This window comes from Pseudoliparis swirei, chromosome 20 (assembly GCF_029220125.1).
Source record: "Pseudoliparis swirei isolate HS2019 ecotype Mariana Trench chromosome 20, NWPU_hadal_v1, whole genome shotgun sequence".
NCBI lineage: Eukaryota > Metazoa > Chordata > Actinopteri > Perciformes > Liparidae > Pseudoliparis > Pseudoliparis swirei.
The window spans coordinates 13,395,555-13,412,772 of NC_079407.1; the positions used below are offsets into that span (position 1 = coordinate 13,395,555).

General features: G+C 42.9%; 1 protein-coding gene across 1 annotated transcript; it reads left to right on the top strand.

Moving 5' to 3' along the window:
- The first annotated feature begins 1,457 nt into the window (after positions 1-1,457).
- Positions 1,458-15,982, top strand: bcl9l (bcl9 like). The gene is given in 10 exon segments (XM_056441937.1): positions 1,458-3,311; positions 4,443-4,516; positions 4,833-5,241; positions 6,821-6,943; positions 7,388-7,565; positions 7,763-7,847; positions 8,160-8,739; positions 8,742-10,592; positions 10,680-10,934; positions 11,217-15,982. Coding segments are annotated over 8 exon segments (4,587 nt in total). The 5' UTR covers positions 1,458-3,311; positions 4,443-4,516; positions 4,833-4,916; the 3' UTR covers positions 12,407-15,982.
- Positions 15,983-17,218: the final 1,236 nt, after the last annotated feature.

Genomic DNA, 17,218 nt, shown 5'->3' on the forward strand with positions numbered 1-17,218 from the left:
CATCATGAAGCCAGCCCTCCTATTTTGGTTTCCAGTCTCTCTGCTGGCTCCTTGTGTCTCGGGCACACATAATCAACAGGTACATTCATTGATTTATGAATGTACTATTAGGCATGTAATCCATTTTTCCCAATATGCCAAAACATTGTTTCAGTCTGCAGTTGACAGGTGCCGTTATCCTCTCCATGTTGTTAAATGTCCATCGTAACGTTCCTCCATGTTTTCAGAGTAGGACTTTCTTGTGATGACCATTTGCTGTTGAGAGTATTTTTGCCATCCATCAGAAGTACGATTATAGCCGATGCTTTGGAATTTACACATCCTGGAAGATGTTTTGGGATCCCTTTTTGGGCTAAAAAAAGTCTATTCACAAATGTAACCCTCTTACCGTAATATGGACGCACTGTCAGTAATACTGATTTCTGACCGACCCCTGATCTCTTCTTCACACAGCGTGACCACATTTGACTGGAGTTGTTAAACTTGAATATTTAACAAGCTCCAAGAGAGCAGCGGACTTTCGTAAAACCAAACATCTGTGAGGCCAGATAGAGTTCTGCAACTTTATCATCATGACGCAAAAGCCAGACAGAGAATGAATGTTCAAATCTACTTTGTCAGAGAACGGTCTGGAAAAAAGGGGCGGGAAAGAGAACACCTCATTAATCATTATTTTTTTATTGCAGATTAATTGCATTGCTGTCATTTTCATTTGATAAATGTATTACTCAAATGTCACCATAATTAAGATGTTGAGAGGTTTTGATGTCATGTACAGTTTGTGAATTGAGGTCAGGATGTAAGTAATGCAGATGATGCCAATCAAGTGTGGTGTTGGTTCTCCAGGTGTGTCTGATTTAGACAATAGCCGTTTCTCAATTCCAAGTACACGGAGTACAGACTTGTGTTCTTTTGAAGTCTGGAGTTTGGAGTCCAGACTCGGGAGGACGGTCTTTCTGCGATTGGAACAGCAGCTGACTTGATGACGTCACCCCATCAGCTGTTCTTGCTCCTGAGTTTACTCCAATTATTCAGTGTAAATTATTTTTTACAGTCAAACAAAATATGACAATCCTGCTTTTTTCATTATCCTTTCAATATGATTATTTTATTTTGAATTGTGTATGTGTGGATATATATATAATTCAAAATGAAATAACCATACACATATAATTGTATATATATTGTGTAAAAAATATAAACATATATATATTGTTTATAAATATTTAGATTATATATATATATATAAAAATATGTGTATATATAGTAAATATGTAATATACATACATTGATATTTGTATATATATTTGTATGTATATATAGTTATATTACACATGTAATTGCAAACAATTCGGTCAAAAGTAAACAGACACTGCTATAGTTCAACGTTAAAATGTTATTAATATATTAAGTTATGAATCTTAACCCTCAGTCAAACTGATTTAATGTTATCTGTGATTAAATAATAAACTCTTTGTTCTCGTTAGATCCTCTAAATCGAATTATATCTCATGTTTAACCCCAACGGAGACATCAGAGCCAGCGGAGCATTTTAAAAAGTCCTGCTGAGATCAGGCTGCTCTCAGCGGCCACACAGCCCGCTGACCGCCCGGCGCTGCAGAGCTCACTGAGCGAGCAGAGCCTCAAATCTACGGCGCAGATCTTTATTAGGCTGAATCATAACAAACCGACCACAGATTTGATTGTTAAACTACTAACTTCTCGCCTGAAAACATCCTAAAATTACATTCTGTGACTCAACAACAGTAGTATTTATAAAAAGTCAACTGTCAGTTCTTTATTTTCTCCTCCGCTATCGTTTCCGGTTGCTGGTGTGAAATGCATTCTGGGATATCTGCTGGCCAGAGTACGCACAAGTCTCCTCTGATGCATCCTCCGGAAAGTGGGAGGATCAAGTCACATCCGGGCATTTTGACCGCGCTTCGGGCTGCGACTGATGACGTGTCACGAGGACACAAGTACGGACAAGAACGCTGATTGAGAAACGGCTGTTGTCTTTTTGTGGGTGGGCAGTGGTGGAGCCAATGGCCCCTCGTGCACTCGGCCGTCATTTTGATCTTGACTACACACGCATTAATGTTTTCCGCTGCATCTTGCATTGTTGTGATGCTATCAAGGTGACACAATCTGGCCAAAGACAGACGTACAGAAATGTGAACACCCGACAGAGTATTCAAAATCTGTGTGTTTTCCCCGGGACACACACCCACACACACTCTCACAAAGTAAAAACTAAAATAGTGTCTCTGTCCCGACTGCAAACAAGCAATTCAAACTCAGCCTCGACGCACCTATGCCATCACCGGTGAAACCAGTTGTTTTTACAGGTTGCCTCATAACTGTGTGTATGATCAAGAAGTGACAATGATTTTTTTAACACTACAATCATTAGACTCAAATGAATAACGTGTGCCTTCAGATTACTTAATTTGTTTACTCAAGTTATTCGTTTGTACTTGCGTTTAATCTTCTATAAAGTAAGGTAGGACATTGTGTTTTAATTGTATGATCTTGTCTGCGGCTCTTTTCTCCAGATCTTGACTCTTCCAAATAAAATAATTTCTTGTCTTGGAAAGGGAACGCTGCCTTGTTTGAGACCTGTGATTACATAATAGTTCAGTTAAACATTAATGTGCTAACCAAGAATTGCTAGTCACGCCAGCACCTTGTCTAGCTACTCCTCCAGAAGGTCAAGGAACAACATTGATTAGATATTATATTATTCATTAGGGTGGTTTAAATAGTCGCAATCATTTCCATTCACTCACACAACTCAACCCTCAAGTAAAAACTCATCCAGTCTGAGAACGGCTCTAACTGTTCTAAAGTCACTGTCCTGTTCCTGGCTGATCACTTAAATATAGCCTAATGGTACTCCAGGTTTACAAAATACTGGATGAAAGAGAAGATTCACTAGAGCCTTCTGTGATTTGCTTCAAAGTTATTTTACTCAATGTATATTACTCCTTTTCCCCTGTTGATCATATCAACTGCAACAGAAATGACTGTCTAACTCTCCTTGGTATCTACTAAGGCTGTTCTTCACTTTAGATAGGCCTATCTTTTCTCGACTGTCCACTCGGAGGTCACCGACTCCCCATATGATTAGTCCGCCTCCACTTTGTGTTGCACAAAAGCCAGTGAGTCACACTGTCAACAGGAGCGACGTCTGACTGGGTTAATGAGTGACGAACTCCTCCGCCAATAGACAAGGCACCTTTTCTGTGCCGACATGAGCCGGCATTGGTTAATGACTAATGACGGTGCTGTGTTTACCATCACCTGTCGAGGTGAGTGAGCGGTACGCATGATTCTGTTCGAGCGGGACAGCTGACTCGAGTGACTCCACTGTGTCGTGTGCACCGGCGGGGATTGTGTCATCGGCCAAAAATGGAAGCCAGTGGAAATGTTGACACGAAAGATTGCATTATGTCAGACAAGTATCTCTGCTGGATGTTCTCCAACGGGCTGCGATGACTGTTTTGACCAGCCATTGTTCACCAACAACAGGTGTTAAAGAGTCTTGTTGAGACCTGCAGATACTGAATACGGCTTTTATTGCTCTGTGCACAAGTGGCTTTTGTTGGTTACACAACGAAAGCTATGTGTGCAACTAGTTTGTAGACTGCACACCGATTCGTCGACTCGCTGAGAAGCACAGTCCAGTGGCAAAGGTTAACATCAGAAGCTTGGGGTTATGGACACAGGCAGGTGGTGGTGTCAAGAGGGCGACCGCTTGCAGCTATGGACTTGAACCCAGAATGAAAATCATGTGCTTGGAAGTGTACTCCATTCTTGATGTTGTGCTTGAATCCTACTCAGTTTAAGGCTGACATCACCAGCATGGCTAGAATTGGATATCTGAGAGCTGAGGCGACGCCATCTACGCTCTTGGGTCGCACTACAATGCGGGTCACGCTGTTAAGCCATGAGGATTGGTGGTGTGTCTAAATAGACTAAGTATTACTTCCAACTCAAATTTCTATTGAGTTTTTTTTCCTTTTGTTTTGCCTGTTTTTGCTTTCACTCAGTGTGAAACCGAGAGAGAATCTCGCTCAGTGAGGAAGGGAGAGACAGGTATTGCTCCAGCCAGTGTTGTGGAATGTGTGCTGGAGTTTTTGTGGTTTGCTAAGTGTTTGGTAGTGGGAGGGAACTAAAACACTGCCAGCTGCTTCTGGGCTGCGGGTCCCTCCCCCGGCTCAACTCAACGTTGCTCTCTTTCCCTTAAAGGGACAGTTACCTCAGTGTCTCTTTAGCCTTGCGCTCTTATCAATCTTTTGACTTCTCTCTCTTTTCCGTCTGCGCTCATGAAGTTGATGTTGAGTCACAGGCTGAGGACGCACACACTGACAGATGGAGAGATAACTGTAACGGTTGCTATCTGGCTCCACTGATGATATTACCCTGTTGTTGTCCCCCAGGTCCATGTGTGGTCAGTGAAGCGTCCTGGAGAGCAGCATGGCAATGTATCAGTTGAGCGTCGGGTTGAGATGAGGTGAGTGAACAGGCTGAAGAGTTTGCTCTCAAGGCCTAACCTGGAAGATGGCAACACTCTGGTTCCTTCCACAAGATGTTAAAGCTTGTGATAACTGCAGAGCTTATTCAGGAATCTACACAAAAACCTCCTGATGTGAGCGAACTGGAATTTCCAAAATGCTAATTTATGCTTTTGGCCTCATTCCTACAGCACTTTATTACTCCCAGATTAGGCCTTGGGGAGAGGTGATCTCAATGTGTCTTTAAACCGCAGGGCCTGATGGAGAATTTGATTATGAAATACTGATGCTCATGATTTTTCTTTTCTCCATCAGTGTCGCCTTTTGGCAATGTGAGCTCCACTGACGAACAGCTTTTCTCTCCATACCAAACCTCCACCTAAATCACCAAGCAATCAAATGCACCCAGACAATAAGCTGGCCGATCATGGCAAGCAGGTCACCAGTGACGGCCGATCCCAAAAACCCGGTGTAAACCAACAGGCTCAGCAGCACCAAGGAGCTGCTGGCCACTTGGGCCCAAAGGTCGTCGGTACCGGGAGCCATGGAGTCAAAGCGAGCCAGCTTTCTCCCGGCAACCCTGGGCTAAAGGCCGTCAGCCAATCGGTGAGCAGCGTTGGAGGGATGCAGAAAAACAAATCCAAGCGGGAGCGGAGCGTCTCGATCGACTCTGGGGACTCAAGAAATGATGTTCCTCCAGCCCTGGAGACGGATGCCAAAGGAGGTAAGGCATGCACGCCCAAATATAACTGTCGGCATCTGCGAGGTATAGACAGTGTTTCTCTGTTCTAAGTGTGCTGAAGTTCACTTCCTTCACCTTCCTATCACCAAAATCTTTACCCGAAATAGCAGATTACGTGCATTCACCTCCTCCACTGCAGGAAGTGAAGGTAAGGACTGAGAGGACAGAATAACTTGTTTTCTCTCTCGCTGAAAAGCCCTGACCTTTCAGTGAAGCATCAGAATTTCCCCCTGGCCTTTGATAGTTTGTGCCCGCGCTGACGTGTCTCAGATGAAAAAGCATCTGGGCTTTCTGCCGTGCTCGGAGGGAGAGGCGGCTTGTGATTGTGGCAAAACCATAGTAAGCATCGAGAGGTTGTTGTTGAAGCAGACACAATGAGTGGTTAGGAAGAGTTAAAGTTATTTTTGTCTGCGAGTTCCTCAGTACATATTTGTGTTCGCTACATATTTGTCTTTGTGTGGTTCGGTGCAACGTGTTTGATTTGCGTTTGTTGGTTGTTATTAATGTGCTTGTGTGTCGTTGCATGACTGGACGACAATGTGAGTTTGTTAAACTCATCTGAGCTTCCTGTACGACTTAACCTCTTTAAACACACATGCACACTCCGACGGAGAGGCGTGGTCAAAAAATACAGACCAACGGAGGACAAAAGAGCAAGAAAATGAGAGATATGGAAATCTCTTCTGTCTCCGTCGCTCTCTCTGTCTCTCATCTCTTTCTGTCTCTGTCTCTCTCTCTGTCTCATTCTCTGTGATGTCATTTCTGCTCGTTGAAGTACATTCAATCCTCCACCAAACCTGCAAACATGTAGAGTCAGAGACAAAGTATATGAGCACAGTTGGGTTTTCATGTTTCTGGTTAAGATGAACCACTGAATGCTGGCAACAAAAACATTGACAGAAGACGAGGTCGGCGCTGTCATGCTGCCTCTGTGTCGAGGAGGCAGCCCTCCCTCTGCTGTCCTTCTCTCTGCATTGTCACTGCACGCATCCTTCCTTCTTCCTTACTGTACACTCGCATGTGTTTTTAGAAGTCTGTGGTTATCCGAGCTCATCTGATGTGTTCATTGGAAAGTAGTTTCCTGCCATTTCATCTCATGCTTCTCAAAACATTGCATTTGCAGATATGTGATGAGCATATTGTTGAAAATGAAGATGCAATCAATAGAGAGATCAGCAGAACTGCAAATAATTGCGGTATTTAATTTTTAAAATGAAGTAACATTTCTTATGAGTCAGCTTCGGCTATTTTTGTAATTTCAAATGTTTCATTTTGTTTGCACAGAAAACAAATGGCATTAGTTTAAAGTGATTTTCTCATTTGACTTCCTGTTCTGATTTAAAGTGATATGTTACATTTGTCCAGGCAGCTGTAGAGTGATCCTATAGCGCCCAGCAAGTGAAGCCAAATGTATTCGAGAAGATAGTAGTAAAATACCGTGTTGTGTTTAGACTATTGGTGATCAACTATACAAAGAAAATAACATGGATAATACCCAGTAAGTGTGTTTCTATACTCTACTAGTTGTTGTCCAACAGTTGATGTGTGTATTATCCTCTAGAGGGTGTTATGCGCAGTAAGCGGCGCTGTGTTCTGGAGAAGAAGCAGCCATACAGTGGAGATGAATGGTGCTCTGGACCTGACACGGAGGAAGATGAAGACAAGCCGCACACTGCGACCCACCGTGAGTCCGTCTATCTCCACAGAGGGGGGAACACATTGGCAGTTCCACTCCTCACGAACAATCGTGTCATTGTGACCGTAACTTTGAAGGCTGTATGAATTACATGTAGAAATCCCCTACCCCCTCAATTTTATTTTCTCTGAAAACAACAGGCTAAAGCCGTTAATTATCGAGCTGTTTTCAGATCCTGCACGCACACGCACATGCGCACACGCACGCACACACACACACACACACACACACACACACACACACACACACACACACACACACACACACACACACTGAAAGAAAGAGGCTTGGAGTGCCGCCTGCTCCTCCTCACCACTTATATGCCGATACATGTGTTTTAGCTCCATCTAGTGTTTAGATGTTGTAAACAAAAGGATGTACTGGTATTGCAATTATCCAAAACGAAACCGGTGTGCTGCTGCTTTTTCACAGGAGAGCGTGGGCTGGCAGGTCCCATTCAAGGGCTCTCTGATCGCCTGTCTGCAGGGCCCATGTCTGAACCTGCGGGTCCTGTAATGGGATGTGGAGTGGGACCAGGACTAAAGACGGAGCAGCCATCGCAGCCTTCCCAGCAAGTGGTGTATGTTTTCACAACTGGCCTAGCTAACAGGTGAGAACTATTTGTAGGCCTGTAATGCAGGTGATTATTCACGTCGGAAGTGGAGATGTTTGGATTGTTGCGCTTTCTCTCATCAAACAACCCATTTATTTAGTTCTTTTGCATTACGATTCAATCTCCAGTTCAACACTGAATTGTGTAACAGCTATGAATATTTATTTTGTATGATTGCTCTATTTGTTTGACAGCGCTGCAGAGGCAGTAATGAAAGGACAGACCGATTCCATCCTTGTGTTTCACCAGCAAAATGTTTCACGCCCCAAGTTGGAGCAGGTCAGACATCCACAGCTCAGCATCAATTTAAACAAGATTGTCTTAGTTTGTGTTAATCCACGTGGGAGTACAAGTATTTTTCTACAGTAAAGACCACAGATGCAAACTATGCGCTAGGGTTCATTTGTTTTGGTCTCAGGTAACTCTTTGTTCCTGTTTCCATCAGCAGTTGTTGTGACTGCTGTAAATGCTTGTACTAAGAAAGTGCAATATATGTTTTTTGGCAGATTAACAAATAGGCAATATACTTTATAATATAATAACTGCATTACAACTTAATGTAATTGTTTTTTCTTCTTTTGTCTGCCTCAGGGCCACTCATCAGGGAAGCTTTCCAACCTATCTGGGAAGATAAACTCCAGCAGTTCTCCACCCACAGGCACCCCAAAATCCCAATGTGGAACGCCACGGCCAGCCTCCGCAGGTGTTGGAGGCCCATTACATCCCGCAGGGACAACGTCATCAGCAGGACACTCCGATAATGAATCCTCCCAGAACAGACCTGGCGGAGCCTCCAGCAATAACAGCATCGTCACCCATAGGTCAGAGGGAGGGAGTACGACCACACCTGCAGGCCCATTCCCAGGAGCTGGCGATGGGGAGGGTGCAGGAGGTATGGCTCTTCCTGTTGCTACCCTTTCTCCCTCGGAGAGTCCCTCCATCCTTTCTGCACACTTACAGGGTGATCCAGGCCAGAGGAGTGGCCCGGGCAACATGGATGGTCTTTCTAAAGAGCAGCTGGAACACAGGGAGCGCTCTTTGCAGACGCTGAGAGACATCGAGAGGCTCCTTCTGCGCAGTGGGGCAAGTGGAGGCCCTGGAGACACAGGAGCCCCGAACAGCAATGCTATTAATAACTCCTCCAACTTAAATAATAACAACAATATTGATAGAGCGGTATTCTCGAGGATGGTACAAATAGCTCTGGAAACTGCGGTAGTGGTAACATGCTGTCGTCAGCCTTGGCTTCGATGGGCGGGATGAAGAAATATGAAGAACCCCTCCAGTCCATGATTTCTAAAACACAGTCCCTTGCTGGACCTGCCCTTGACAACCCTCACATGGACTCTCACCATAACCTACCACAACATCCCCATCACCAGCTGTCTTCACCTGGGCTCGACATGGGTCACTTACTTGGACCAGATGGGCTGACCCCAGAGCAAATAGCATGGAGGAAGCTTCAAGAAGAATACTACCAAGAGAAGAGACAACAGGAAATACAACCCTCTTCACATCCACAGCACTTAAGAATGATGACAGAGATCGGCATGCAAGGAGGTCCTATGATGATGAGAGGACCCCCTCCCCCCTACCACAGCAAGCCTGGAGAACAGCAGTGGGGTCCTGGCAATATGATGGGAGGGGGAATGGGTGGAAATGCACGAATGGTAGACATACACCAAGAGGGGCCTCGTGGTCCAAGGTTCCTGGGACAGATGCAGAGAGGGCCACCTGGAGGAGGCGGTTTTCCTGGTGGTAAAGGGGGAGTTTTATCAGTGGAGGGTCTAGGACCCCAAAGGCCCACCAGGCCAGGGATGATTTGGCTCGATGATATGCCCAACAACATAGGAGGTGGGGGTCCATTTCATGGCTGCTACCCTGGTGGACCGTCTCAGCACTTGCAAGGTGACCCAGAACATCTATTAACACATGAGGAAATGTTTCGCCTCATGGAAAAACGGCAGATGCAGGGGCTTTCCAGGTTTGAACTTGACAGATTAGCTAAACAGCAGCAACAGGGCAATCTGGGCTCGAGAATAATGGATAACTCCGAGGGGCCAGACTTTCACAATATGGGAATGGGTCGGGGTCCACCCTCCACTCGGGGAGACCCCATTGACTTTCCAGGTTCAAGGGAGATTATGTGCTCTCCTGGAGGGGGTCCTCAGATGCGAGACCTGGTGGATTCTCCTCTGGGGAGCAGCCTCACAATGAACATGAACCCACAGATAAATGTTCAGCACCAACAACAACAAAAACAACAGCAGCAGCAGCAGCAGCAGATGATGCTATCTCAGAAGCTCAGAGGAAGTCCTGCTGGAGGGGCAACTTTAGGTGACATGTTTAGCCATGGAGAGATTTCACGAATCAGGGCTTCACAGAATGGAAGAGGCGTAAATAAGGCAATTATTCCTGGACCGGATGGCCCCTTCCATTTCCCCAATCATGGTCCCTTCTCTGGTGGTCAGGTGGAAGGGCCTTTTCTTCAGCAACCTGGCCCTGAGATGTTTGGGCCTGACCAGCAAGATCATAATCAAATGGGAGGTACATCGCGACTTAGTCATATGCCAATGACCGGAGTCCTCAGGGGAGTAGACCTTGGACCCAGGCACCCCTCTGACTTACCAATCAATGTTAACCCCCGGAGCTCTCCTTCAGTGCCTCGTCCTCATCAGCTCAAATCTCCATCCCTCAACCGAGAGCCATCTCCACTTCTCGCTTCCCCCTCTGCTCCAGGACTAAAGTCACCCTCACAGATGTCCTCTGCAGGACATCACCCAACGCATCCCTCTGCGTCTGGTGCTGGGACTCCTTCCTCTTCTTCCATGAAGTCTCCCCAGATAATAGGGTCTTCCAGCCTTGGGCTGCACTCTCCGTCTGCCTCTCCTGGACAACTCAAGTCCCCAACCATGGCTGTGGGCTCTCCAGGTTGGGCGTCTCCTAAAACGGCGCTCCCAAGTCCAGGTGTTCTAACCGGTGGGAAGATACTGGGCAATGGAGGAAGTAGTTCCACTGAGACGGGTACACTCACAATTCAAGTTGACCATCATTAATGCTGTTCCTTGTATTGCTGTGATATTAATACATTATTTTGTGTGTGCTTTGCAGGCCAATCGCTTCCCCCCAGGATTTCCAACTCTACACCCATTAGCCAGCCAGGCTCTATGAATCCTAGTATGCCACTCAATTCCTCTCCCGATAACCATCCCACTCAGAATCCGTTAACGCTCATCATGTCTCAGATGTCCAAATATGCCATGCCCAGTTCTACTCCCCTCTACCATGACGCAATCAAAACAATTGCCACTTCCGATGACGAGATACTGCCAGATCGACCTCTTCTATCTGGTGTCAGCATTGGAGGTATGAAACAAGGACACATTGTGACATAGACGGAGACCACCGTATACAGTCTGGCAGTGTGTCGAACGGATGCCGAAGAATCATATGTGTTCATTCTTAATTCTAAATAAATATATCTTAAATCCATGGTTTTTACTATTGCAAACCTTCTCGTAGCCTAAACCCTTGTATTTTAGTGGAGCTGTTTGAAAATATGAATAGGCCTCCAATTAATATTTCATAAGTATAATGGTGTAATCTTTTTGTGTGGTTTTTCACGTGCTGTTCTTGCTTTATCACCAGGAAACATGGGGAATCCCCAGAGCTCCCAGATACTTGGCTCCATTGGGCCCCACAGTGCTCCACAAAGCCCCATGGGTATTGTAAGCCACGGTCAGCAACACCTGCCACATGACGCATCCGGACCTGCGCTTTCTTCACCAAACCAAATGGGCATGCCTGCCATGAGTTCTGCCATGATGGGGGGAGGTGCACCTGACGGAATGGGGCCCTGCAATGTTTCACCTATATCTCAGAACCAAATGGCCGGCTTTTCTCGCATACAGCCACCACCTCATGGGCCCATGCACTCGCCTATTGGAGGAATGTCACATCATTTCTCCCATTCTAATGAGGATATTCTACATCCACAGCAGTTGCACCTGAGTCTGCTTCGAAAAGGCCATCCTCACCAGCGCCCCTCTCATCCATCAGACTCCTTTGCCTCTTTGCACATGGGGGATGGTCCGGATCTAAGTGAAGTTATACGACACACTCACTCCGGGATTCCTGAGTTTGATCTCTCCCGCATCATTCCTTCTGATAAGCCCAGTAGCACTCTTCAGTATTTCCCCAAGAGTGAGCCACATCTGAATCAGCATCAGGGGCCACTATCCCAGCAACCCACTCCACAGCAGCTCCTTAAACAGCTGTCTTCTTCCGGTCCTCCACACGGCAGCGGCCCCTCATCCAACCCACACTTAGCAAACCTACAGAATATGATGGCTGAACAGCAGCTGGCGCCTCACCCCTCACATGTTGGGATTCGTCAAAACATGGGCATTCCTCAGGGGGGCTCTAGGGGTATGGTTTCTGGTGGGGGCATGGGCCCCATGTACCCCGCTGGACATATGATGGGACGGACAGGCATGGCGCCTCAACAGCAGCTACAGCAACAGCAAGTCATGATGGCTAACAGCCTTCTTCACCATCCTTCCAATCCATACCCCGGCATGATGTCTTCCCAGCAGCACTCACACAATCTGATGGCACAGCAAAACATTATGATGATGCAGGCTAAGCAGAGAAGCATGTCAATTCCGGGGGATCCTTTTGGCCCACAGGGTCCTCTGATGTCCCCTCAAGGTCCGATGATGGCCCCTTCTCACCCACAGGCCGGTATGATGGCCCCCCAGTCTCTCAGACAACGGGGAATGTCCCTTGACAGTCCCCTTGGCTATGGCCCCGGAGGTGTGGCCCATATGCCATTCTGATCTAGCTCACTTAAACAACAAAAAACAAAAAAAAGGAAGGTATCCTCTCAGTTACCTTACCATCGTGTCCAAATGTTTTCATTAATGTTATTCTTGCCGTTATTCGAAGAGGAACTGTAAAAACAATAAATCAGTGATGCTTCAAGATACACCGATTACAACTGATTCAAAATGTAATATTTAAAAGCACTGTAACACAGTTCAATAACATTTGAAGCCATTTTCTAAAACACTGTAAAATATGTATATTTCAAAGATGTGTGTAGTCGTGGGAACAGAGTCGCAGACAGGAGAGGAGTGCCTCAAATTTCTGTGTTTTAATATCATTTTTTTTTTTTCAACTACCAAACTGTTGTGCAAAGGAATTATATATATATATAATATATATACTTGCTGTATATAAGATGCAATTTGTGATTGTTTGCAGTTGTTCTGTATGACAGTGTTTTAATAGAAGTCTAAAAATAGAATAATACTGATCTTCACGATAGTTTTAGCTTTGGTTATTGTGTCAATTACTGTTGTTTCCGAACACTGACAAAGGGACATGGTTGCTGTATATTGTTTGACATCTTTTTTTGAATTTAATTAGCAGTAGCTAAAGTACAAGCAAACAGTGTCTGGCCAAACGATAACCATTTTCTTGACTGGGCAAATAAAACATCTTTTAAATGCAATCACAGTAGCAGTGGGTATTGTACTGTCCAGCTGACATTGTACGAGCGTGAATTAGATGAGCGTGGTGCTGGTGGCGGTTGCTCCGTCAGAAGTGGATGGTCGATTGTGACCCCGAGCTCGGATAAAAGGGAGGCAAACATGGCTGCAGCCCAATTTACAAAGTAACTGCAATAGCTCATTGCGAAAGCGCACAACGAGAAAGGTTTCAGGCAACAGTGTGAGAGGCCGAGGCTTTTTGTCACGTCAATTTTTTGCAGTCTGACGTAAGGTTCGCAGGTTTCATATGAGATGACATCCATGTCTGCCATAGTTTTGATCAATAAGGTCATATTATTTGGCAGCCAACAGCAGAAAAAGACTAGCGTGAGGAGTAAAGCCAGTTTAATTGCTCCTTGCTTTGCTTGCCTTTACTGACCTTTGCACAATGTAGCTATCACTGCTGTGTAACAGTAGCTCATGACAGCCAGAGGTAGGAAACTTACACATGAACAAAATAAACCAGAAATATCTGGAGCAGCTAATAACTGCCATGGCATTATATTGTATATATTTACATTATTAATATTAGGTTTCAATATGCGCAAAACTAGTAAATTAGTATTTACAGCAAAATAACTTTCGTAACACAAATGCTGTCCTGTGGCGTGACATGGAAAATCAGATTTTTAAACGGCAGTTACATGGACAACTATAGGGGTCCTTAGTCAACCCCCCCAGATGTTGGAATGAACAGTGAAGGTTGAAAGATGAGTGTTTACCTCTGATTAATTTCATAAATTTCACTGTCTCTGTCAGACAATGAATGTGTCATATTTTGAGAGTCCTGTAGTGTGACAGCTGCAGTTAAAATGTGTCAAAAATATTTTTTTTAATTAAACATGAGTGATGAAAGATGGCACAAGTGATTAATCAAATAAAAAAACAGCTGTGAAAAATAATCATATGCAGAATTTTAATGAACATTCTGAAAGAGGACTTCTTAAACTTTAAACATACCTAATTTGTACTTCAAATCAATAATGGTAAAATATTTACATTTTTGTCATAGTGACATGTCACACCACAGGACACATTTGATAAGAAAAGCTTAAAAAATAATGAAATTATACATAAAATCAACGGAACACTAGCAGTTTAGAAAATGTCAGCATTTCAACATTATAATTTCATACAACTGTAATCCTCATTAGAACTTTATTAAAAATATATACTGTTTCACCCTTATTTGTCAACTACCCATATGTTGAATTCTCCATAGCTGTGTCTGCCAGCTGTGCAATATAGAGGGAAATGGTCATTTTAGGAACCTCATAATTGAGAATCACTTGTGTGTAGAATAATACACAATTGTCCTTTGCTTAATTCTAAAATGTTTTTTCAATAATGAAATGAAAGATTCACAATTTCTTTAGCTTGGCTTCAAAAGCACTGCGTTGATTGTCTTTGTTCTGGTTTTGTCAGTCAAATTATGAGGCAGGAAACACACAATAGGCCAGATTGTGTTCACTTCCCCTTAACAGTTAAGTTGGAAATGTTTTTGGCTTTGGCTGATAAATGAACACTATTTCTTTATACTTTTTTTGTAACACCAAAACATCTCTGTATATCTTCCTTCATATATATATATATATATATATATATTTATGTATTCAGGGTTGTACCATTGGCTGTTTGCACAACATCACATTGTGTGTGTGTGTATAATATATATATATATATATTATACACACACACACACACACACAATGTGATGTTGTGCAAACAGCCAATGGTACAACCCTGAATACATAAAAAGAAATGACTGGTCAATATATATTTTTAATATTTAGATTTTTCCCCATTATACTTTTCTTATAACAGTTCCCCTTCTTATAAACGAAAAATGTTGTTTGATACTAATTGTTACGGTTACTGTCAATATTATTGATCCTAAAGTTCATAATTACTACTACTTTAACGTCTTTATATATCATAATGTTTTAACAACATTTAGGATGTAATTTCCTTCCCAAAAATCAAGTTTTTACACAATCTATACATGTAGATCAGAAAGATAATATAATGGGGTGTGATTTGAACACGGATAGCACCATTAGTGCAAAATAATATAAATTGTACATTTTACATTAATCAATTGCAAGATTTTTGAAGCCTGTGATTAGATATATGTAATCTATCATCCTTTCATGATAAATATATTATAGACCATATCACAGTGAATTACCACAGAAAGAAGCAGTTTTCACCAAATGAAGCAAACCTGCATCTGTTTCAGTAGATTTTTAGGTTCAGTCATGTAAGCTACTATAGACAATGCATCATGCTTCTTACCTGTGTGACTATTTAAAAAAAGATATGAGTTTATTCCTAATTAGATAGAAAGAAGCTACATGTAGCTTCAAGTTCCGTTTTCATTTCAACTCCTGCCCAACTTGAAACGGCCTTGAACATTTAGTTCTACCCCAAAGGACGCACAGGACAACTCTTCAACACAGCTCAATATTTATTCTTTCTTTCTTATTTGTTGCCTGGTTGCATCATCAGGTTGAAAACCTTCAAAACACAAAAAGCAAAAGTTATAAAAAAATGTAAATAAACGTTCAATAAGTTCAATCTAACAAAATGTATTCAAACAAAAAAGCACATCACTACAAAAGTGTTGTTTCTGTACCAGTGGCTTCTCTGGATGTACCATAAGTTGAATTGGTTCCTCTCTCTCTGCTGAAGTGTTTCTTAAGAGATTTTCTGAGAGAGACCTTCCACTTCCAGGTGTTCCCACTTATATCAATCAACTGCCTGCACTGACCTGCTGGTGGTGCATTCTGGGACTTGAAGTCTTCCAGCCAAAATCATGTGAGCTGATTATGAACTGAAATAAAACTTCACAATGGCACAATTTGATATTTCCACCATTTTGTCTCAACAGTATAACCTTAACATGTCTTGCATTAAAATGCCAAATGCAGCAGAGGCTTAGAAAAAGTGAAAGTTATAGTTTTGCTATAGTGCCTGAGAAAGTATAAGGTGGCCACTAGCAGTTAAAGGGCACAATACATTGACATTAAATCACAGTAAGACTTGTAACTTATTTTAAGTTGAAAAAAATACACACTGAATGCCACATTGGCACATCTAAAATGGGATTTAGATCAGATTGTGGCCGACTATAGGGTATAAAATAGACCTTACCTTTCACTTAAATTCTTAATTATGTCTTTCCTCAAAGATGAAGGTTTTTGTTACCGTCATGCGGGTAAATCGTGGTCACTTGAATGTATATCTTACACTAGCATATCCCTCGGAAAGATGGTCCAGCAATTGACTGTTTTTGTTGTTGTTGTTTTACATGTAAAACTTATTTCCTACTAATACCTTTAGGCCTACGGTCTCTATTTGCATTAAAAAGACTTCCGTTTTAACTCAGCGAGCTGCGTTTAACATAAAAGCATTGTTTCTTATAACAGGAAACAAGATACATTTCGCTTAAGGCAGGCAAAAACATTCAACAAAGGCAACAAAATTGATTGTCAAAAACATTCTAAAGCCAGAACACAATTTGGGTTACTTATATACATATCGTGAAATGTGCTGTTAGTGCTGGTCCTATATTTGCTTTGCTAATGTCTTTATTGAGGGTGTGCGCTTGGTAGAAACAGCAAGTCAAATCAGACAAAAGCTTTAAATACGGCTTTCCATAATAAACATGATACAGCAGTCATGTATTCCGATTAAAAACACACAACCGTGCATTTTAGCTTTTGACAAGCAATGCAATCATTACTAAACTGGTCCGATATATTTAAATATGTTTTGGAAAAAAAGACACACCCTCACAAATGAATACAACATCCAGGCATAAATAACAACAATACAATAACAACAACATGTTGGTGATAGAAATCACCACAGACATCATCCAGCTTTGTGACTGGTATCAGTTCTATTTTTATTGATTGCATCATTTATTTAATAAAAAATAATAAAAAAGGTAATACAGCCCTTATTTTTTAATTTACCATGATTCTACAGAAACTTGGGTCGGAGCAGAAAGTCAAGTTTGCTACTGTAGCCGTCGGTGGAAGCCACTGAAGAACCCTTGAGCAAGGCCTTCCTCTTCCAGCTCCCAGTGGAGCT